This window comes from Colius striatus, chromosome 14, assembly GCF_028858725.1.
Source record: "Colius striatus isolate bColStr4 chromosome 14, bColStr4.1.hap1, whole genome shotgun sequence".
In the NCBI taxonomy this organism is placed as follows: Eukaryota; Metazoa; Chordata; class Aves; order Coliiformes; family Coliidae; genus Colius; species Colius striatus.
The window spans coordinates 18,192,708-18,216,106 of NC_084772.1; the positions used below are offsets into that span (position 1 = coordinate 18,192,708).

The 23,399-nt window shown below is 43.6% G+C and overlaps 3 protein-coding genes across 4 annotated transcripts; all 3 read left to right on the forward strand.

The window, feature by feature from the left end:
* Window positions 1-4,759: 4,759 nt before the first annotated feature.
* Window positions 4,760-8,429, forward strand: LOC104559016 (arylamine N-acetyltransferase, pineal gland isozyme NAT-3). The gene is made up of 2 exons (XM_062007514.1): window positions 4,760-4,910; window positions 6,305-8,429. The coding sequence occupies exon 2, from the start codon at window positions 6,312-6,314 to the stop codon at window positions 7,182-7,184; it is 873 nt and encodes a 290-aa protein (XP_061863498.1). The 5' UTR covers window positions 4,760-4,910; window positions 6,305-6,311; the 3' UTR covers window positions 7,185-8,429.
* Window positions 8,430-10,588: 2,159 nt separating this feature from the next.
* Window positions 10,589-14,481, forward strand: LOC104559018 (arylamine N-acetyltransferase, liver isozyme). Of its 2 annotated transcripts, none has more exons than XM_062007702.1 (2): window positions 10,589-10,669; window positions 13,368-14,481. In XM_062007702.1, the coding sequence occupies exon 2, from the start codon at window positions 13,561-13,563 to the stop codon at window positions 14,479-14,481; it is 921 nt and encodes a 306-aa protein (XP_061863686.1). In that variant the 5' UTR covers window positions 10,589-10,669; window positions 13,368-13,560. The 2 variants fall into 2 exon arrangements, with proteins under 2 accessions (XP_061863686.1, XP_010202110.2); XM_010203808.2 differs by having other exon boundaries at window positions 13,556-14,481.
* Window positions 14,482-16,278: 1,797 nt separating this feature from the next.
* LOC104559015 (arylamine N-acetyltransferase, pineal gland isozyme NAT-10) lies at window positions 16,279-20,811 on the forward strand. Its single transcript, XM_010203805.2, has 2 exons — window positions 16,279-16,368; window positions 18,713-20,811. The coding sequence occupies exons 1-2, from the start codon at window positions 16,359-16,361 to the stop codon at window positions 19,588-19,590; spliced, it is 888 nt and encodes a 295-aa protein (XP_010202107.2). The 5' UTR covers window positions 16,279-16,358; the 3' UTR covers window positions 19,591-20,811.
* The last annotated feature ends 2,588 nt before the right edge of the window (window positions 20,812-23,399 follow it).

Genomic DNA, 23,399 nt, shown 5'->3' on the forward strand with positions numbered 1-23,399 from the left:
TGTCACTTTAATCTGGTTCTTCATCCCACAGCACAGACCCTTCACTGCTTCAGATGCTCAAGGATCAAATTGGTTGTTGATGGGAAGAAGATGATAACACCATGAGTATCAGCCCTGGGACAGCACAGCAGGCGTGGAGCTGGTTTTTGGGACAGGGCTGCTCCTTGCCATAGCTGGGCTCCTGGAAGACAATTGCATTCAATAACTTGAATTGGTTTATTTACAAGAGTTACTCAGCTCCCACCCAGGCAGTGCAGAAGTGGATGTGACTTTAGATCACACCATCTATGACAATTTATCTTGTCAGTAGTGCATTTTTTCCCCTACTCTGCTCTCCAGAACATGAGTCCTTGCACTGACTCTATCTAAAATCCTCCCAGCTTTCAGTCCCTCCCAAAGCCCCCAGCAGGCTGCCTTCCTCCTCCCATCCCTCCTTGGGTGCAGCAGTGTGCAGAGTGCCAGCTGCCAAAACCACTGCTGATTTCTCCCAGCTCCATTTGCTGCCCTCCTGCTCCAGGTGTGAATACATTCTCTTCTTTTCCATATGCCTGTACGTGGTGCACATTACTTTGTGTTGCATATACCAGCTGTAGGTGCACAGGGAGGTGCAAAAACACATGCAAAGGATCTTTACATGTCCACAGGTCCCTGCAGTGCCACTGAGAAGTTGCACCCGTGTTCCCCATGAGTGTGTAGGAGGGAGGGAAGCCAAGAGCTCTGGAGCCTGGGTTGCCACAGTAACCCTTGCTCTACTGCCTTTGGCTTCAACACTGGAAAAAACCTTTCACTCTGTGAACACCCAGCTCCATGGGCATGCCTGACACTGATAATATTTGTAGTGGGGCTATTGATTGCCAAGGATCAATGATTCTATGAAGAGCCCTGCACAACCATCTCCTTGCTTCTGAATCTCCCCACAACGTCCAGCCTCTCCTCAACACAGCCAAAAATCCCCAATCAAGGTAAGTCTGGGGGAGCATTTTGCATCCTGAACATCGATCTTTTCTTTTCCCCAACTGCACTCCTGATTCATCGATGGGGTGGAGGGAATATATTGTCATCTATTATTTCTGTGATGTGTTAGTGCACTGTAATGCATATGTGTTCTGAAGTCATAGCTGAGATTGCTTTTCCTTTTTTCCCTTTGCTGCCACTGTAACTCACTGATTCTTGCTCCTCACTGAGACAAAAGGTTTCTCTCCCACCTGCCTCCAAGAAAATACCATCTTGTAAGTAATGGAAATGACAGAACTCATGTCATTGTTCCCACTTTGTTTCCATGTTGCCTGAATCAGAGCTGATCCAAATACTCACTGAAGTCCATGAGAGCCTTTTCATTTAAACAAGAGTTTGCGTTTGGAGGAGCTTCTCCTCCAGCCCCTTCTCCAGCTACCAGGAAAAGTAGTATTTGTGGATACACACCATCTCACTCTCCTTGTCTTCTTCATCCTCCCCATCAGTGCTCTCCACTACTCCTCATCTCCAGATGCTTGCAAAGCCTCTGCTACCATGGCTCAGAGGCTACCCAGCTGCTTGCCAGCCCTCACAGACCCAGCTACTGGCAGATTCAGGGAAAACAGACCGTCTCCAGTCTGCAGGACTTTCTCCTCAACATTTTCATAGTTTAACAACACTGCCAGCATCTCCAGGAGAGGTGGCCCATGAGATGGAAGCAGTAACAGCACATTGAGGGTGTGATTATTGCTTGTGAAATAAAAGACAACTTCTTAATATGCACCTCAGAGCCTCATGCTGAGGTGGCACAAGCAGCTATAGGGTCTCTCCACGATGCTGTCACCACACTTCAGTAAGGATCCCACCCTGATGTGTCTCACTGCAGCTGACACAATTCATGTGAAAGTAACAGTCAGATGTATGGGCATGTTTTTCATCAAAGCAGTTATTAAAATGGCTTTTTTTTTTTCCTGCAAACCCTCTATGAGATAAACCCATTCATGTAGAAAAGCTGATTGTTCCCCCTGTAATGGAATTTAACTGAATTATGACCACTTACATGTAAGAGATTTATGCTGGAAGGCCTTACAGACCAATGTGGCATTAACATCCATGGAGTCGGCTTGTATGGAAAACCTCATTTTGGCAGGGTAAAGATAAGCAAAAGACATAATTTTTGACACTCACCAGCCCTCAGAGAGGTATCTCAGATAATGGAAACACTGAAACTGAGATCTGGTCTCTTCCTCAGCAAGAAAAAGCCAAGAAATGTCCAGCATAGCTGCTCCCCTCTGTAGTCCCATGGGCAAAAGTTGCTGCTGAAGCTGCAGACTCATCCCTTGGCTGGTGGGCTGGACACCACCAAAACTGCATGTGATGCACACTGCAGATACAAATCCAGAGAGATATGTAGCCACAGCAATTTGATATCTATAATTACATAAGGAAGGCAATGAATATAAAGCATGAGGGACTTCTGCCATTATGAGTATGTTTATAGGCCCTGAATTTATTTACCAGTCTTGTATTAGGGCAGCCTACATCTATTACATTCCCTTTGGAAATGAAAGGCTACAGCCAACCCCTCAGCTCAGGGTGTGCAGTGTTTACTTTTCCAGCCACTCAGAGCTCAGCAAGGTGGCAGAATCTGACCTTGTGTAAGAATGTGTGATTTTATACAAATTCCTTTTAAAGTACCTGGATTTTTTACTTGAAAAGTTTATCTTCTCCCCTCCCCACCAAAACAGGACAGTTCAGTAGAATACCATATAGTTTGTATAATAACTGTCCAGTTGACAGTATAATATAACATATCTTGTTCTACAGCCCATCACAGAGGCCATTATAGGGGAGAGAGTTTAAGAGTGAGCAGACTCTTGACTATGACCCCAAACAGGGCACCCTATGCTTTTATTTCTCCTTGTAAATCCTGCAGCATACAATAGTCTGTTAAAGCAGGGAGAGAGGGATATTTCATGCAGACTCTCAGGAGAGTTAGAATGGGAGAAGGATTTCAGTAATACATTAGACACTTTGGCAGTATATAAATAAATGAAAGTGAGCATAATTACACTGAGGGGCTTGTGGAAAAAAAACTCAACCAGCTTATCCCTTGCCATGGCTGAGAAACTGCATCACAGTGTCCAGGTGGACATAGTCCTTTCCAAGGACATTCCCTTTTGCAGGTTCACTCCCAAGCCAGCATGAGCTGAACCTTGACCTTAGCGGCTTCTGGGGATGGGTGCAGGCACATCAAGGCCACATTACAAATTGCAGTTTATTGCCTCACCAAAGTACCAGGAGTACCTACTTGATCAGAAAGCACTTGTGTCTTCGTGCGCCCCCACAGTTAGCTGGAGCAGATCTCCAACCATTATTGTGTTTGCCCAAGAGAGCACAGCAAGTGCCCACTCCTGCATCCTCTGTGGTCCCACGTGACTCTGGCCAAGGGGCACAGTAGGTCTGCTCACTGTGATGTGTCCAGGGGATGCTTCTCAGTATGGCTCCCACTGGCACTGTGGGGCTGCCTGCTCAGCTTTTGGCTTCTCTTTGCCAAAATGAAGGGCTCTCAGCCTGTGGGAAGAGAAGGGATTATTGCACATACAGCAAGATTCATCCAGGAATATGAACTTCTCTCTGTCACTAATTGGATCTGCCCAGAGGAGCCCAGTGAGGGCAGGTAATCCTTTCCCTTCAGCACCTCTCAGCTTGTGGAGGCCAACACCAGCCGCTGATGGAAAATTTGGATGTGGAGTTGTGTAATGGGCTACTGCAGACATCTCTGGTCTGAATTATTATCTCTGATAATTATTCCAATAAATGTTAGAATGAAACTTGCCATTGATACCAAATGTGAAGGACTGGAACTGCTCTTGGGGAACTAACAGGAAAAAACCACAGCTCTGTGTGTGTATAGATATATATATACATATGAGAGAATTAATAAGACTAAGCTTGGTAAAATGAAAGCAAAAATTGTAGATATAAAAGCAGTATGAAACATACCAAAAGGCTGGAGCTCCTAATGTGTTAGCACCCCACAGCCATCACTTTGCCAACAGCATCTTCACCACCACCACATCCTCAGGTGTGTGGACAAAGAACAAAGAAGACACACTGTTGACCATGTGCTTCCTTAGATTCTATGAAATCTACCATAATATAAAATTGCATATAAATCAGAGAGAGCAAATGAAGCAAAGGCTGTGCTGAAGTTCTTGTGTGTGCTGGCTGGGGAGAGGGGGTTGAGGTGTCAGTGACTGTGCTGAAATCTTGCTGAGTTTCAAAAACTGTGCAGACATTCTCATGTTGAATGCATGCAAGATTTCCAAATAGATAGTAACCTAAACACAGAATCACAGAACAGTAGGGGCTGGAAAGGACCTTTAGAGATCACCTAGTCCAATCCCCCTGCCAAAGCAGGTCCTACCTAGATCAGGTCACACAGGAACGTGTCCAGGTGGGTTTTGAAGACCTCCAGAGAAGGTGCCTCCACACCCTCCCTGGGCAGCCTGGGCCAGGGCTCCCTCACTTCTACAGCGAAAAACACCTAGGAAAAAAAACAATACTACCCAAGTGCATTCAGCTAGCTACAAGGAAATCCCCTTTTCACACAGCCCAAGCTGGCTTCTGCAGAAAGCAGGCAACAAGTGCGAGTGCGAAGCTGCTGTCCCAGCAGCAGGTTTGCAGGGCTGTGCAGTGCAGTGGCTGCTGTTGCCTCACTGCAGCTCTCATGCTCCACCCTGCTGGCATTTTTTTTTTCCTCTCTCTTTTTTTTTTCCTTCCCAGCTTTTGCTGACCGAGGCAGTTGAAAGCAAGTTGAAGAAAAAGACACTCCCCTGACAGGAGCTGGAGACGAGTCCTGCAGCCCTGTCTGCCAGCCACACCTCTTGCTTTAGCTTAAAACCACCCCCTCAAGCCCCGGAGACAGATTGGCAGCTGAACTGATTTTCCAGGTAAGCCTGTTTCTTTAAACCCCGAGTCTTGGTAGCTGAGTGCTTCCTAACCAGGAAGTTAAATCTGAAGACAAAACACAGCAGAAAATGGTGTAACAGCAGAGCAGCGAGTGCTCAGCTGCTCAGTCTAATAGATAGGCTGGTTTATTTACTCAGTCTCAAGCAGATCTGGCATTCCTGCCTTTCAGATACCACAGTTGAAAGGCCTTTATAAACACCTGCAAGAGACTGAGAGAGCTTGAAAAACCCCACACTCACTTTTTCCCTTTAAGTGAAAGTTACTAGACGTGTTTCTCCTGCTGTGGCAAAGCAAAAGGGAAAACCAGCTCATTGCTGGTGCTGCTGGGTTAAAGTTCAGACAGCAAGAACTAAGTCTCTGACAAGTTTTTTAAAAATTAACAGAGTTGTAGTTCTGGGGCTTTGGGGGAAAGCCTGAGATTCAGCCAACAGCTGAACAAAGAGAATGCTCCAAATAATCAGCCGATGTTCTTACTTAACTGCATCAAAATCCATTTCTTGTTTCCTTACCATTAAGAGCTTGGAGGGCTTGAGCTGCTTTCCACCCCTGTGCTGCTGAAACAGCTTCCTCCTGAGCCCTTCTGCCGTGCTGGGGAGGCAGATGCATAGTCCCTTACCCATGGGTAGCCACTTGCAAGACACTGTGAGCTGAAGAAGCAAATGCATCCCCACAGAAATGATGTCAGCAAATCGAAGACCACCCTAAAACTTGTAGTTTTGGCCCAAACCTTGGCTTTTCTCCTGCTGCTGGTGTAGGGCTGTGCTTAGCAGAGCTGGGGAGCTAAGATGTGCAGTGGGGACACAGCTCACAGCAGATGCAGCAAAAACCTCTCTGCAGCCTTTTCTGCCCTAAAACCCCTTCTGCAGGTGAGAAGCTCATGCCAGGATGCCTAAACAGTGAAGGAAACACCACAGCAGGGTGGATTTATTTCAATTTTGGTTGCAGGGGAGGCTCTGGATTGCTCTGCTTCGCTGAGTCAAATCATGAGTAAAGCAGTTCAGATCTGGAAAGTCCAAGTTCCTATAATTTCTAGTGGGGAAACAATGCTGCCACTGTTTTTGTTCCTTCCTACAGAGATTTGTAGCTTTGCTGGGCAGGAACTCTCTGCTGAAATGTGCTTAGCACAGCTGGAGCCTCTCACTGCAGCTGTAAAAGAAACAATTAAAAATAACATTTGTGCTCATCAGCAGTGTCCCATTGGCTTCCCTCCGTGCTAATGCTCACACTCAGCTGCCTTTCATAGGGCCATTAGTCAAATCCCGCTCCTCTTCCCAGCAGCCTGTCCATACTGATGAGGGCCCCATTATGAGGGATGGGGAAGATCCTTCTGTCACTTCTGACACAACCTATTGTTTTCTCCCCACCCTTCTCTCAGAGGCAGCATGGACATCAAGGAGTATTTCATCAGAATCTCTTACCAGGGCTCCTACGACAAGCCAGACCTGGCTACCTTGACAGATATTTTCCAGCACCACATCCGAGCGGTCCCGTTTGAAAACCTCAGCATCCACTGCGGGGAAAGCATTGAGCTGAACCTGGAGGCGACTTACAACAAGATAGTGAGGAAGAAACGTGGGGGCTGGTGCATGGAAAACAACCACCTTTTATTTTGGGTCCTGGAAACGCTCGGCTACAACGTCACCCTTCTGGGAGCAAAAGTTTACATCCCGGAGTACGAGGCGTATGCAGATGACATCGATCATCTGCTGCTAAAGGTGGTGCTTGGGGACAAATCCTACATCGTGGATGGTGGGTTTGGGATGGCCTACCAGATGTGGCAGCCAATGGAGCTGATTTCAGGGACAGACCAGCCACAGACTCCTGGGGTCTTTCGCTTCGTGGAGGAGAGCGGGGTCTGGTACCTCGAGAAGGTGAAAAGGAAGCAGTGGGTTCCCAACCAAAGCCTTTCCATTCCCCGTAAAGTTGAAGAAGAAGTTTGCCGCCGGGTTTATCTCTTTACCCTTCAGCCACGAGACATCGAAGAGTTCAGAGCCCGCAACACCCACCTGCAGACAGCTCCAGACTCGCTCTTTGTGACAAAGTCAATCTGCAGCCTGCAGACCTCCGATGGCATCCGGGCTCTGGTGGGGTGGAAGCTCACCGAAATGAAGTACAATTATAAGGATAATATGGATCTGGTGGAAATCAGAATCCTTGCAGATGAAGAAATGGAGAAAACGCTGAAAGAGAAATTCAATATAACACTAGACAAGAAATTTGTACCCATCAATGTGAGCAGATTGTCTCTGTTTTAACTCACTGCCTGAATTATAATTCAATCCAGTGGCATTACGTGCAATCCCTCCCCCTCTTTCTGACAAAGATCTAAAGGTTGAGCTTTCTCTTTCTGTCTGTACCAGCGTAAGGCAGAACATATTAGCATGAATCTGGAAAAGAAATTGATTTTTCACAACTGCTCCTGCATCTCTTTTTGGTTTGAGTACAAATAATTTCTTCATAGCTCAATCAAATGACTGCCCTTCTGTTTGTGCTTAGCTGGAAGCAGGCTCTGCCCATCCCCTACTCCTTTCATCTCTTAAAAGCTTTTCCAAACACATCCAAAGTGGCAGGGCAGAGCGATGGAGCTGTATATCTCTTTATTACTTTCCTCTACCACCTGGGGAAAATCATACACACTTCTTAAATTAATAGCATATTATTTCTGGAATTTAATAGCTAGAAAAACAAAGTCATCCAGTGCCAAGTTTGCAACAGTTAAGCCATAAGCCCACCCTTTCTACTCCAGCAGTCACACCTCCTTCTCTCGCGGCAGTCTGACGGTCTCATGCCTGTGCTGCACTTTGTGAATACTTATGGACTGGCTATTTATGGCCTAAAACTGATGATGAGAAGAGCAGACAATGCTGCCTTGTTTCAGACTTTACATGAATCCTGTTCTCTCAGTAACATAAACCAAACCCACTATTTCTTTGAATTAAAAGCATCCCTTGCACTTGTTAGCTCCTGCCCGGCAGCAGACGGCTGGGAATACACTCATCTCACGAGTGCCACGACTCTCTGAGTACCACTGCACACGAATTACTGTGCCTAAACTCAAACACATGCACAGGATTATTTTTTCTTAAGTGTATCTCTTCTACTGAGGATGTGTTTGCAGTGTTCCTAATTATATTGATATAAGGAGAAACAATGAATCTTAATCAGATACCTAAAGGCTACGATTTTTAGTGTGAGAAATTACTCAGAGGTAACGGTTTTGCCCTTTGAGATGATGCTTGGTGTTTCTTTATGTACAAACCATGAAAGCATTACAACTCTGCACTTAGAACTAAGTAAATTATATAAATGAATTACAATTAAATTAAAAAAATCAAGAATTGTGCAGTACCAGTATTCAGCTGTTTGTTTGCTTCCCCCCCCTCCAAAATTAGTACATGCAGTGCCAGAGTAAAAAATTTAATGAATCCCTGCAGTTGTCCTGATTATTTGTATGTGCTAACATTCTGCAGCTAAGGCTTTTAAAATTACAGTAACTCACTGATCCTTTATTTGTTGTGCAGTGTGTGCAGCTTTTTAGCACATTTATAGTTAATTTTCTTTCTAGCAATTTATAGTTAATAAAAGCTGCTGCTATTCTGCATGTTCAAGGTGTATTTCATAGAGACTCAGTGAGTTCCCCAAATGCCTGACTTCCCAGGGTCAAATGCATCTATATGTGCTCGGCTGCAGAGGTGCAATAGTCCCTTAGAGCGCACAAGGTTCACCCATCCTATAGGGAAAGGAAATGTTACAGACCTTGTAGTGGATTGCAGAAGAAAAAGGGGCTTCTTACAGTGTGGACCAGCATCTTGCAACACAAATGGTCAAAAGAAACTGCCCCAGGACCTGGCTTGTTTGCAAGCCATGTCCTTCTTTCATCCCCATGTCAGTGTAAGAGCTAAAGGAGCTGAACTCAGTGGGTTCATCCTTGCTGCAGCCTGGCACAGAATATCAGGACAGAAGGAAAAGCACAGCCAGGTCTCACAAGAGGTGTGGGACTGGACATGGATGCAGAGCCAAGAAGCTCCATCATTTGTGGGAATAGACATGAGGAACACCAGGAAAGGGCTGTGCCAGTTCCTCTCCCCATGTCTTGGTGTTCCTTGTGCTTTGGGCTGTTTCATAGGCTCAGGGGAAGGAGCAGGGCATTATGTTTGTGGCTCCAGAGACACTATGTAAAGGGAAAAGGAAAATTTCCTTTCCATGAGCCAACTCCTCTCCTTCAGTGTGTGCCCTATCCACTGCTGCACTTTCTGTGGCACTCTGGGCCCCCTGCTCAGCACACCCACGGAAGCAGATTTTATTGCTGAGCAATCAAATGAAGGAGGGAAAAAAGAAGAGGATCTTATCTCAGATTGCACTAATGTGTTTTTCTTATCACTAACATTGGAGGCAAATCCTTAAAGGCACAGCAGCCTCAGGGAGCACAGTGCTCTCCAGGAGCAGCATCATTGACAGGGCTTCCCTTTGACCCCAGGAGGATTTAGACAGCTAAATGACTTGGCAAACCTGATCTTGTTGTTTCAGGGGTCTGGCATCAACCACAAATACCTCAGTAGAATGTGACTTCTTGGCTTGTGTGTCAGGCAGTGCAGGCAGGACACGGGAACAGCTACAAAACCACAGATAAAATGCAGAGAGTAAATTTATTTCTGTTACCTCCTCAGGTGGGGGATCCCCAAAGCAGAGCCCAGGCAGAGGCACGTGAGTGGGGCTGCAGCACCACAGAGCTTACTCCATGACCAAGGCTCACTGGACAGGCTGGTTTTGCCCATATATGAGGGATTTGCTCAGGTGGTACTTTACCACCATGCCTTGATCTCTCCCACAGCAAGGCAGGAAGCTCAGGATGTTTGACAGGTGCCTCAAAAATCTATCACAAGCCTTTGTTATCAAGGCACAGATGTTCCACTTATCCAACACACAAGGCTAAATAACGATGAGGATGATATAAGTGTTTTTCAACATCCCAGCTGCAAGTCACCTCACTGTGTTTACAGTTCTCAATCTTCCACAGTTTGGATAACTATCTCTCTACCATAAGTTGTTTCCTACAGGCATCCAGCTCACATGAGCCTTAAGGTAAAATCCATATCAAAATTTGCACTACTACTTTGCTGCTTCAGCACAGGTAAAGACATCACAGAGGTGTCTCAGAGGCTGAAGCCCCTGGGTGACCTGCAGGGCTGAGGATGGGGTTAGAACCATCTGCAAAAGTTACTTGCAATACCCATACTGTATTTCTCCTTTGCACTCCTGGAAGGCTTCAGTTCTCAGTCAGGAATGTAAAGGTTAATATCTACTAAATATTGCATGTAATCTGGGAGCTGGATCACTTTCAGGCTCTCTGTACAACAGCTAACACAATGAATTACATGACAGGGCTTTCTATGCATGTCACTTTAAAAAAAAAACCACTATAAACCCATCAGAATATCAAATGTTATCAAAGAAGAAACTCTCCCCCCTCTTTTCCTGTTCTGCTGGAGGACAACACTGTCTCTGCCAGGCAGTAAAGGCAGCCTGCACCTTTAAGAGCAGAAGTTCCCAGCACAACTTGTCCTGGGAACTCTGGAGCAATAAAAGCAGTCTGTAACTTTAAGAGGAAAAGTTCCCGGGACTGCCTCTGGAGCAGTAAAGGCAGCCTGCACCTTTAAGAGAAAAAGTTCAACTCAGTACAGCTCTTCCTGGGAACTCTGCAGCAAACCAGGGCAGAAAGCTTGAGGTCACTGGCTGAGAGGTAAGTGCCTGAGTGTCTGATCTTTTAACTTCATCCTGCAGCTGCAGGTCAGCCTGTTTGGAATACCCCAGCCCTGTGAGTCTGCACACGGTGTGCTTTGCACTGCAGGCATATTGTCAAAGTATTAATTGCAGCAACCCCAGGGCTGAGAGTGTGCGTTGCACTGCAAGGGTGTTGTCCAAATACAAACATAAGTACTGGAGACTTAAACTAACCCTTTTATGTGGAGCCACAGTGTACGAAAAACCCAGCTACTCACTTGCAGTGCAGCTTAAAACCAAACAAACAGTATGGCTGTGTGCAAGAGGATCTAACCTTGGCAGCCTATCGTGAATTTTAGCAGAGAAAAACTGTTTCTAATTTTCAGCCTAGTTATGAAAGGACACAGGGATCCTGAGGGATGTTTGCAGACAGGCAGAACTAATGTCTGCATCTCACTACCCAGCAAGCTGCACGAATGCTGAATGATGTGGATGAGGGGATCGAGTGCACCCTCATTTTGCTGACAACACCAAGCTGGGCAGATGTTTAGATCTGGTTGAGGACAAGAAGGATCTTCATAGACAGGGTAGATAGATGGGCCGAGGCCAGTTGTATGAGGTTCAACAAGGCCAAGTGGTAGGTTCTGCACTTGGGCCACATCAGCCTCAGGCAGCACTAAGGGCTTGGGGATGGGTGGTTGGAGAGCTGTCCAGAGGAAAAAGATGTGGGACAGTTGATCAACAGTGGCTGAATATGAGCCAGCAGTGTCCTCAGGTGGCCAAGAAGGCCAATGGCATCCTGGCTTGTATCAGAAATAGTATGAGTAGTAGGACAAGGGAAGTGGTTGTCCCCTTGTACTCAGCACTGGTGAGGCTGCAGCTCAAGTAATGTGTTCGATTTTGGGTCCCTCACTACAAGAAGGACACTGAGGTGCTGGAGCGTGTCCAGAGACAGACAAGAAAGCTGGTGAAGAATAAGTCTACTGAGGAGTGGCTGAGGGAGCTGGGGGTGTTTGGTTTGGAGAAGAGGAGTCTGAGGGGAGATGTGAGCACTCTCTACATCTACCTGAAAGTACATTGTAGCAAGGTGGGAGTCAGTCTCTCCTCCCCAGTCATGAATTACAGGACAAGAGGAAATGGCCTCAAGTTACACCAGGGAAGGTTTAGATTGGAGAACAGGAAGAATTTTTCTCTGAGAGAGTTGTTAAGCACTGGCATAGACTGCCCAGGGAGGTGTAGGAGACCTCACACCTGGAAATATTGAAAAGATGCATAGCTGAGGTGCTGAGGGATGTGGTTTAGTGGTGGGCTTGGGAATGTGAGGTGAGTGGTTAGACTCCATCATCTTAAAGGTCTTCTCCAATCAAAATGATTCTATGATTCTAAGTAAACAAGGCTGAGATCTAGATTGAGGCTTTAAATATTTGGCAACCTGGTTTTAGACTGTAAACTGTCCCCAGGGAAGTGCTTGCTTGCTTCTGCAGCTCATTGCTAAAGTGGAGGAACAGTTGTGCCAAGAAGAAATGCTGCCTCTGGAAAGGTGAGGGGGTAAACACTGGGTTACATGAATGCTCCCCAATACCAAGGATTGGTATTATACTAGTATTGGGAATAAAAGTGTAGAGATTAGGTCATCTGATGTGCTCAGCTGCTGGGGCTGGGGGTATTTACACCTATATAGCTGAAGTGGGATGTTCAAAAGCTCCCGGTACTCACATGAGCGCTGGTGTGGACACTGGGTTGAACTGCTGGTCGCTCCTTGGGGAGCTGTTGGACCAAAGCTGCCAGTTATCACCAGAAGGAAATCTCTCCCATCTCATCTACATCAAATGATTTTTGGAAAATCCTGCTCCCAGGGAACGTGCAACCAATGTCAAGGAACAAGAAATCCTCAGACCTTTTGGAAATCAATATAGCCCTTAGCAGATTGTGAATCATTCTGGAAAACAAATATCCTTGCATGGAAAAAAGCCAAATTAAATCTAAATTAAAGGCAAGAGAAATCCTTGCAGATACCAGATGAGTCAGTGGATTAGAAGCGTGATAGGGAATGTTTTGCATCATGGTCACGCAGCCAGTACCAATGAGTAATGAAAGGAATAGGGATCAGAGACATGAAGACATAAACATCTAAACAATAATTGAGCTCAAACCAAGGCCTTTGGTTTGTAAAACAGGTTAAATGAAACCAAAAGCTGGTGAATACGCCCTGAATGTATTCTTAGTAATTATCAATTCCTCTGACCCTTAGGTTAGAAAAACTACCGGTTCCTTCCTTTCAACAGCCAGGGTCAAAGCTGTGTCTGAACTCCACAGGGAAAGTAAAGAGATTAAGAAAACAACAATCTACTTCACATGGATGCTTGTCTAAAATGGTGACATGCTGAGATGTTAATCCCAGTTAGCTGAAGCTGTGAATGTAAAACCTTCCAGTTAAATTACCTGTGGGCTAAATAAAGAATTGCTTACCTGTTACAGTAAAAGAAACAGTGGGGAATTGCTGTGAATTTTATGCTGGTATGGTCTAGCAGCTTTTCTGAAAACCTGCTGTTTGTCAGCTTTATAAATGCTTTGTCATGTGGAACCCTCATCTGGCGACAGAGATTCTGTTGTGTCACATCTTTCTTCCCATAGGAAAAGTGTCCACCTGGGTTGAAAGCAACTCCTGAGGGAGAGGAAGCATTATTGTCACCTGTTCCTATCCTCATCTTTTTTAGGAATCACAGATGACACAGGCAGGTCTAGCCTGCATCCATCAAGTGCACAGGTTTCTTTCAAATCCTCAGTAAAACAGCCCAGGCTGCATTTGCAGGCTGATTAACCTCTCCTCTTTCTGCAATAAAGAAGTAGGAGTGAAGCCCTTGCCATCTGCACACAGTAACTGGCTACTTTTCTGCTCACACAGGCAAAATGAACATTCAAGAGTATTTCACAAGAATTTCTTACAACGAGACCCCTAACAATACAGACTTGCAAACCTTAACAGCCATCTTCCAGCATCACATCCGGGCCATTCCTTTTGAAAACCTCAGCATGCACTGCGGGGAGAGCATCGAACTGAACTTACAGTCAACTTACGATAAGATCGTGAGAAAGAATCGTGGTGGATGGTGCATGGAGAGCAATCACCTTCTGTTTTGGGCCTTGCAAGAATTAGGGTATGATGTCTGTATTCTTGGAGGAAATAGTTATGAACCAGCTGATGGGGCATACACTGCTGAGATAAATCACATCCTCCTAAAGGTGGTAATCAAGGGAAGTCCCTACATAGTGGATGCTGGCTTTGGTGGTGCTTACCAGACATGGCAGCCCTTGATGTTGATTTCTGGGAAGGATCAGCCCCAGACCCCTGGCATCTTTCGCTTCATGGAAGACAATGGCATCTGGTACTTTGAGAAAGTCAAAAGGAAGCATTATATTCCTGAGGAGAATCTCCCTGCCACTATTCCTGAGCAAAATGTCCCTGCCACTGATACTCCAGAACAGGGGAATATCAGAAAAATATATACATTTACTCTTGAACCACGAGATATCAATGACTTTCAGGAGATAAATACATACCTACAAGTGTCTCCAGATAATATACTTCAGAAGAAGTCAATCTGCTGTCTCCAAACCACTGAAGGGCTTTATGCCTTAGTTGGATTGACCTTCACTGAGATGAAGTATGACTACAAAGACAACATGGACTTGGTGAAAATCACAACTCTTACAGATGAAGATGTCGAGAAGATACTGAAAGAGAAATTCAGTATAGTGCTGGAGAACAAACTTGTACCAATAAACATTCGTGGCTTGCCACCCAATTTAGTAGACAAAATGTCATACTAACACTGTGCTAGATGGATCTTTAAATATCCAATACAAAAAGTTCTAAAGTTAACATTAATCTGCCTCTGAAGTTGAGCTACCCAGACTAACGTGAAGCTTGGTAAATTCAAGTAATATTGCTTATTAACTGCATGTATCAGTTGCATATTTTTTTCTTCAGCTTCTCATTCTTTAGGAACTGAGACATCCTACTGCCTCTCATTTGCTCACATGGAAGTTGCTTTTTGACTCCCTAACATTTTGTTCCACCTCTCTGGATCTCATTTTATTTCAGATATATTTTGTAGCAAAGGAGACCCAAACGATACAGAAGGTGAAGCTATGTTACCATTTTACACAAAAGACCTCTAACCCTTTTTGGTATTATTTCTAATCTGCTTCTCAGCAGAGTTTTACAACTTTCACTTCCTTTAACAGTCTAAAATAGCAAATTGAGCTGAATTTGACTGTCAAAGACTTCATAAAAAGAAGAAAGGTTAAGACTTTCTCAAAACAAGCTACTAATACTACTACTACTGATTTGCTTATGATGAAAGAAGTTGTTGAAAGACTTGAGTCCTATTCCCTTACCAGAAATTGACTTAAAGGGAGCTATTTATGCAAGGTCACTTGAAAAAAAACCCAAAGCTCTCTAATTTTGACCTTACAGTTTTTATGATCCTGAGTTTTCTGTGTCTCTGAAATGGAAACAAAACTGAGAAGCTGAGATGATTCAACAGTTCTTAAAAACCAGGCTTTTGGTATAAAGAAATGGAAAAAAATAAAGTTAGATTGACTTTTTCAAACTGCAATCTAAACTTGCATGGCCTAACCTTCCTGTGATGACAAGTGGGCATGACAGTACTGGTTAATACAAACAGTATTCTGTGCAAAAGCGACCTTAGATAAGTAACACTGCCAAGGCAAAAGAAAATACTGGGAAGTCAGGACATGCCACTGATGTGGTTTCACAACATGGGACATGTAAATGCAAAAGCCTTTTACCTTTATGATACCTGTGGTAGATACTGTACAGAATGTGTCATGAAAAAAGAAAGAACAGAAGAGCAACAGTCCTTAGCCAAGGAAAGGACAGATGCTTGTTTTGGTTAACCACACAGACTCACCTGACGTGCCTAAAACTTAGATGCTTTCCCAGCTGCAGCCTCACGTGCTCTTTGCCTTCCCAAGCAAGACCTCCAGCTTTCTGCTTCCATCAAATGAAGAGGAGTCATGCTTGACAGGAGAGAATGTCAAACAGCCCTGCAACACTTTGAAGATGCAGAAGGCCAAGTTTAAGAGAAAATGCATTACTTTGTGCAAATAAATATTTGTCACGGTGTTTGTTAGGTGTGGCAGCTCCAAAATATCTACCTGCTGCAGCTGAAACTTTGAACAGAGAGAAGCAGCTCCTTTGTGGGTAAAGAAGAGTCATTTTGTGCATCCCTGGGGCACAGGAACACGCAGCCTGCAATACCATGGCAATTCAGTGCACTCACAAGGAAGCAAATGACTATCTCCCACTGCAAAGTGCTGGCTTACAAAAGAATGATAATTTAATTTAAAAGAACATTACAGAAGCATTTGCAACAGTCTACTGTAATTATTTTACACAGAAAACAAGTTCAATCTGGTCTTAACCAGGGAAAAAAATAAACATCTACTACTAAGAGAACAAACAAAGTTTAATTTGCTTATGGATCAGTGAAGTCCAAAAATGTGCACTCATTTTGGGTGGACTCTGCCCTTACTCAGCATTTAAGGCTCAAGAGCCAGGGCCAGTGGAGCTTAAAGAAGACAGCCCTCACAATTTGTATCCAACTGCTGGCTTTGCTGACTGTTGCCCCAGTACTAAACAACTCAGAAGCTGAATACATCATCAATAAATAAATAAGGCTATGTTAAGAGGTAAGTTTATTTTCTTTAAGAATAACTCTCCAGACACAGAAACAGCCCCTCTGGTTTCTGTGATAGTAAAGGTCTTGGATAATAACATAAGCAACAATGTTATACAGATGTGTGATATAAAACATTGCCTGCTAAACACAGGCTCTTAAAGAGGGCAAAACAGTGATAATGCAATTTCACTTCTGTCTTCTGCTCTTCAGGAAGAGATTCAGTTGACCATGAGAGAAATCCATTTAGATCCCACAGTAGATATAATTTTGATTTTCCTCTTGTTGGAATTCACTCCTTTAGATTTTCAACTTTTAAAATATTGCACATGCAAAAGAAGAGGAAAAAGCAAGCTATTAATCAATAGATTTATGGGAACATAACTACAGTCCTGTAAAACCAAAATGCCAGAAATTACAAACTGGGGTTTGTGTACCCCAGAAAGTCCATGTGATGATGTAGAAGGATCAAGGTAGACAGATAATGTATTTGAACAGTGGAATTTCTGTTAGTGTGCATAGTCCTGGTAAGGAATATTTTTGTGTGAGTGCCTTTGTCTGCACATTTAGAAACAGTTCTTTAAAGTCCTTCTGCTGATGTTTTTCTCTGCATAAATCATAGCCACATTTATGGGACTACCTTTTCAGTATCTATCTTTTCATCTGATCTGCTCACAATTCAGAAGAGCGGTAGCTTTCATCTCCTACAGTTGAGATCTAACGCTGATCAATCATATTATGGAGCTTCAGAGAGAAATTACAGATAATACAATCTGGAGAAGCAGCTTTACGCTGGTGTGATCCATTTAGCACTCACAATTTGAGCGAGTGGGATTGTACAGACTCGGACTCTACAAATCAAAAGCAAAAAAATGCCATAAATCTTATACTTAACAAACAATACGTTGAGAATATCCTCCAACAATGCACTTAAATATCACTGGAAGCTAAATTCTGCTCTGTAGAAGAGAATGTGGTTTTTGATGGGGCTCTCCATTCACTTTGGACAGCTGCTTCTATACTGTGCACATGCACATCATGAATCTGTCACTGAAAATCATCTTGAGAAATTCTAGTTTGCAGTAAACATTCAACAGTTCTCCACTAAATTTATCTGAATACAATAGTCTTCCTGAGTCACTAATATCAAGTGTCTAAACCTCAGTCTACTGTATGCACAAAAGATTTCCAAGTAGCTTTGTGAGTTGTCAAGAAGCTAAATATTTGCAGTAACTCTAGACTGCTGAAACGCTTAGTGCTTTCTTTGTGAAGGTTTAAGCCTCCCAAACATTTTGTGCCAGGCTCCATACCCAAATGATCTACTGTGTATTTTACAAACAGTATCTATCAGATACCACCCAGTTTGTAATGGTGGCCAACAGACTGTGACAGGCCATTGTGAAAGCCAGATGACTGTGTGTGACTTCCCTTACTATTAGAAGGCAGAAAATGAGTAGTTCCTAATCCAGCAATCCTGTTCAGGAGACAGGCACTGCTGGAGATAGAACAGGGCAGGGATGCACTGTACAAGGCTCTGGTAATTCAGTTATACCTACTCTGGAAGGAATAAAAGGAGTTTTGGGAAAGGCCAGGACTAGATAGACATAAAGCAACCCTTGCTACTTTCAGGGCACCCTGTAAGACATGAGGCACAGTTGGGAAGAGAGACATGCTCTTTGTGTTTTAGGTCATTTGCCTCCATTCAGATTCATTATTTCAACACCACAATGTCTGTGCAATAGTCAGAGCAGACCAGAGACTCGGTGGTCTGCGACTCTTGCAAAGATCAGAGGTTTTTTTTCAGTTGCAATTATCTGAATAAAACTTGACACTTTACCAAATGTGCAGGGAGTGTCATTTTCACTTATTGTAAGTGGTGAAAGCGATGTGTACCGAGCAATTAATTTACTGCCACATACAACATGGGCCGACTTATCAGAACCTGTGAATTCTGGCTCAAATGATCCTCCCTCCCCCACCAATACTCTTTTCACTTAGACAGGTTTTCATGAACCCTTGTGAACACTCCCTGGAGTGATCTTACATTTCTCTTTAACCCTGCTGTTATGATGCAAATACAGCAAATCCCTGTTCGGAAGCCACTGTTTATCAAGCTGAAACTGCATCAGCTGTTTGCGATAGGGATGACTCTAAGACAAAAAGCAAACCCTCACATGCAGTTCTCTTCTTTGCTTGGGGAACCATTTGTTATGAGTACTTGTTACCTTTTAAAACTGCTCTGATGAGTTTCAGTAGATGAAAGCATCTTTGCTGGCAGCAGCCTGGGCAGTTTTTCACAGCGTCATAAATCACTGATGTAAAGAAACAAAACCAAAATGCAATTCCTTCCTTTACAGGTGACATGAACCTTGAAGAGTATTTTGCAAGAACTGGCTATAAAGGCTCCCTTGAAAAACAAGATTTGGAAACCTTAACTGCCATCTTCCAGCACCACATCCGTGCTGTTCCCTTTGAAAACCTCAGCATCCATTGCGGGGAGAAAATTACTTTGGACTTGGAGCACGTTTATAACAAAATTGTGCGGAAGAAGCGCGGTGGCTGGTGCATGGAAAACAACCAGCTGCTGGGCTGGGTCCTAAGAGGCTTGGGCTATGACACCAGCTTCCTGGGAGCATATGTGTACAATCCCCATCAAAACACCTATGCCACCATCATGACCCATCTCATCGTAAAGGTGGTGATCGATGACAAAGCCTATATTGTCGATGGGGGCTTTGGTGTATCCTATCAGATGTGGCAACCGATGGAGCTTGTGTCAGGGAAAGACCAGCCCCAGGCTCCTGGGGTCTTTCGCTTCACAGAAAAAAATGACACCTGGTACCTTGAGAAAGAGAGACGGAAACAACATATCCCCAATCAAAACTTCTCTAATTCTGACCTTCTGGAGAAAAAAGAGTGTCGGAAAGTTTATATGTTCAGCCTTGAGCCACGGACAGTAGAAGACTTCAGTTTCCAGTGCACGTACCTTCAGACATCTCCAGATTCCCTCTTCACAAAGAAATCCATCTGTGCCCTCCAGACCACCCATGGCTTCCGAGCACTAATCGGGTGGACACTCACTGAGACCACATACAACTACAAGGAAAATATGGATCTGGTGGAATTTGTAACTCTGGAGGATGAAGAGGTGGAAAAAACACTCAAGGAGAAATTCAACATAACTCTAGGTGGAAAACTTGTCCCAATTAATGTCAAAGGACCTTACACAATCTAGATGACCAGAAAACCCCACAATAATGCTACAGGTGTACAGTGCCTTCTGCAGTTCCCTGCAATCACCACTGTAAGATTATGGGATTCTTTCTTTTGTAGGAAAGATCAAAGGAAAAATACATTAATACCAGATTAAAGTGAATTTCACTCTGTGAAAAATCAGGAATTTAAGACTCTTCTGTTGGGCAGATAGAATTATTTGCTGTGAGATAACTGCAGTTCAATTTTTGGCACAAATGTAGGATCTGATTTGAATCTGGTTATAAACCTGGGTAATAAATATCTCTGGGGGATTTTGGAGTGCCTATAGCACACAAATAGGAGTGTGGATTATTAATTGTGATATGCTGCCAACACATTTTCTATGGTTATTATAGGGAGAAAAGTCATCTATGAGCATTGAAGCACACATTTAAAACTTCATTCTTCACAAGATCTAACCACTCACAGCTCATCTCATTTCTCTACCTTTCATGTAAGTAAAACCATGTCATCTTTGGAAGGGGCATTAAGTGGGATAATTCTTTCCCCATCATCCTTACACAAAAGATAGTACAAAATGAAAAGTCTCCTCATGTGCATCCCTTTTGCCATTAACTGCCTCAAGTAACTTTGAGTATGTATGTATTTTTTGGTGATACAAATCGGTGTAGATTGCAGCATTACTGTGGCTGATAGGCTTTAAGGAGATATTTACATGCTTTGCTTCTGATAAATAACCATCCTATAAGGGGGAATGGTATTTAAACATCACAACTGTCTTTGATACACTTCTGTCTCAAAAGGGGTGGAAAATTTGTATGTTTAGTGTTGCAAATGATTTGTCTAACAAAGGGAGAATAACATCTTTAACCTCACCATACCCTTCATTTTGCCCTCTCTGTGTGAATACGGGAGTGCATATGGCTATCCTGAACGAGTACTGCATTTAGTCTCAGAAGTGAGTTATTTCAGAATCACTTTTCTGCTCTTTGTATTTTTTTTTCCAAAAGCCCAAACAAGGCAACCACTGAGAAAGGGGAAACATTCTCAAGCACATCAAGAAACTAGCAATAACACTGAAACATACCCTTTCTCCCCAGTCTGTGACCAATGAGCACTGGTCACATGTTGATTTCTCCCATTTGACAGTGTATCTTTTTGCTCAAAAACACAATCTGATAGTAAATCTCACAAATGCTGTAAGTGTATATCTGAAAATAAAGGAAAATAAAGACATGAAGAGTTTCTGTAAATACAGCTTTCTCCCTTCACCTGTACGACTCCTGTACACACTATGTCTATTCAAGTCTGTCGTCAATCTGCCTGCCAGTCCTCCACACCACAGACTTTTTGAACGAAACAGACCAATTTGAACAAATACTGGTCCTTCTGAAGGCTCCTCTGAAGAGGGTGGCCCAGTATTCAGCTCCTCTGCTGGGCTCAGTAGCCAATAGCTCAGGGTGCACATGTGCCTGCAAGGGGATGAGGGACCAAGGGCCAAGCAGGAGGTGACAGGGGACACAAAGATCTTACAGAGATGGGAACACAAGTTCTCCATAAATAACAGAATTAAGGACTTTGTTCTCTAATTTGTGTTCATGTTACTCTCTCATACTAAGGTCCCATTAAGGGTTTTTAAAGACTCTAAATGATTGATCAAATCCAGGTATTATTTGAGACCCCCAAGAAACACGATGTGCTTCAAAACACATATCACCTCCATTCTAGGTGACAGAAATTCCCATCTGCCTTCACCCAGGTCACCAAACAGTATTTCTCTACGCTACAAACTACAGGAGTTTTCTGGTGTTGCTGTCCATGTCTTGAAGGGTTACTTTGCCCCCATACTTCTCCAGAGATGGTCCTGCAGTTGCTCCCAAGATAATCACACAGGTTCTGGTGTGCAGTGGCTTCTTGGGCAGAAGTCCACAGGCTCATACTGATATTTTTAACTGTGCCTGCAATTATAGGTTTCAACCCAGATCCCCCTTTCTACTACTCAGATTGTACTAAACATACGCAGAGCTGACAATGACTGAAGCTTCAACCCTCTCTCTGACTGCAACTGTTGGTAACTACCCTCAGAGTAGTATTTTTCCCCTTGATGTGATAATTACAACCAGGTCCCCTCTGTGTGACATCAGATCACACAAAGAAATGTCAGCAGGTAAAGCTGAAGAACAGTTTCAGAGTTTAACTAGAGCTCCCCAAAAGCTGACACATGCAGGTTATTGAGGTGGGATGCCAGATCCAAATTGTCTCAAAAGTTTGGGAACGACGTAAAACCAAACAAAACCAAACTCAAAAGAAAAGAGATAACCAAGTCCTTAAAGCATCAGCTCTGAGAGAAACTTGCATTCACACACAGAAGGGAAACAGGCCATGTCTGACATCCCTCAACACCACTAGGCTTCATTACCACGCTCTGAGAGAGGTTTAACGAGAGCCTAAGCTATTGTGCAGTTTTAGTTGTTGATTACTATTGAAATGAAGCTGAATGCTTCTAACCCCCCATCCAGGATTTGGCTAATCCCAAATACAATTTAAAAGTATGGCATTCCAATTAACAGAAAGAGGAGACAATTTCTTTTTAAGTCTGAATGCTGGATTAGGTCCCAGAATCCCAGCCCAGCTGCCCGTTACACACACACGCAATGCCCAACGGCAACAACAGCCATCTACGACTGTAGAGCTGTATAATGGAATGTCTTATTAGAAAGCAAGACACACAACAGAAGAAACACAGTTCAAACTCCATGGCACCACTGAACATCCTCCCCCTTCCCCAGAGAATCAAAGTTTAAACAGCTCATGCATTACTAAAGGAGGATACAGGATGGCTCACTTCATTTGGACTCTGGTCCTGGACTTTTAAAGATCCAATACTAAGCAGAACATAGTCACAAAATGAGAAACATCAGCAAGAAAGATGAAGTTGGTTGATACTTACATGTTTCCAGCATCAGCAGTTATTACAGAAATAAGCAGTGTCAGCCTGTGAAAGGGAGGGACAAAACTTCACCTGACAAGACTTGCTTCAACTTACCACCATGAGCTGTCACTGAGCACAAGCTGCAATACACGCTCTGCTTTGTTCACTTCAATAGGCACCTTAATGTAACAGACACAAACACTTTTGGTGTCTGATAACTCCTGACCAATTAAATTTTGCAAGTAGCCATTTTCTTTAGCAAAAACCAAAAAAATGCTTACTGCCTATCCCAACTCCCTTTTGTTCTCAAAGAAGAAATGCTTTTCCTTTAAAAACATGACCACGTGGGAAAGTTCTATAGCTCAGAAAGTGGCACATGAAAATGCATCTGCTTTTGAGTCTGTGTCAGAGCCAAGAAAGCTCAAATTACTGTAGGTTTGCATTATGAATATTTCACTGTCACGCTTACATCTCTGTCAAAAGTAGTTCAAGTGCAGATTTTTTACAGCAGAATGTTTCTACTCTGTCTAGGAAGCCAGAGCCAGACTTAAAATACATGCATATATATATATATGTACTGATAAGGTTGGAAATACAGATGGGTATTTCAGAAGATCCCTCCATAAAATGTCTGCTTGCAACTTTGAGGACTTAAAAGTACATTTAAAAGGCTGATTATTAGTTTTGTCTTGTTCCTGGTACTGCACTATGAACAGTGCTTCTACAGGTGCACTTTACAAACTCCTCATGAGTAAGAGATTGTGCTAAAATTCGTAGCTGGCCCTGCTGTAGCATTGCAGTAGCTCACCTAGCCACTAGCTAAACGTGAACAGTACAGCACCCAGGTTTGAAGACAATAAAGCATATCTATCATTTCTACACAGTTGGTGTTGGGC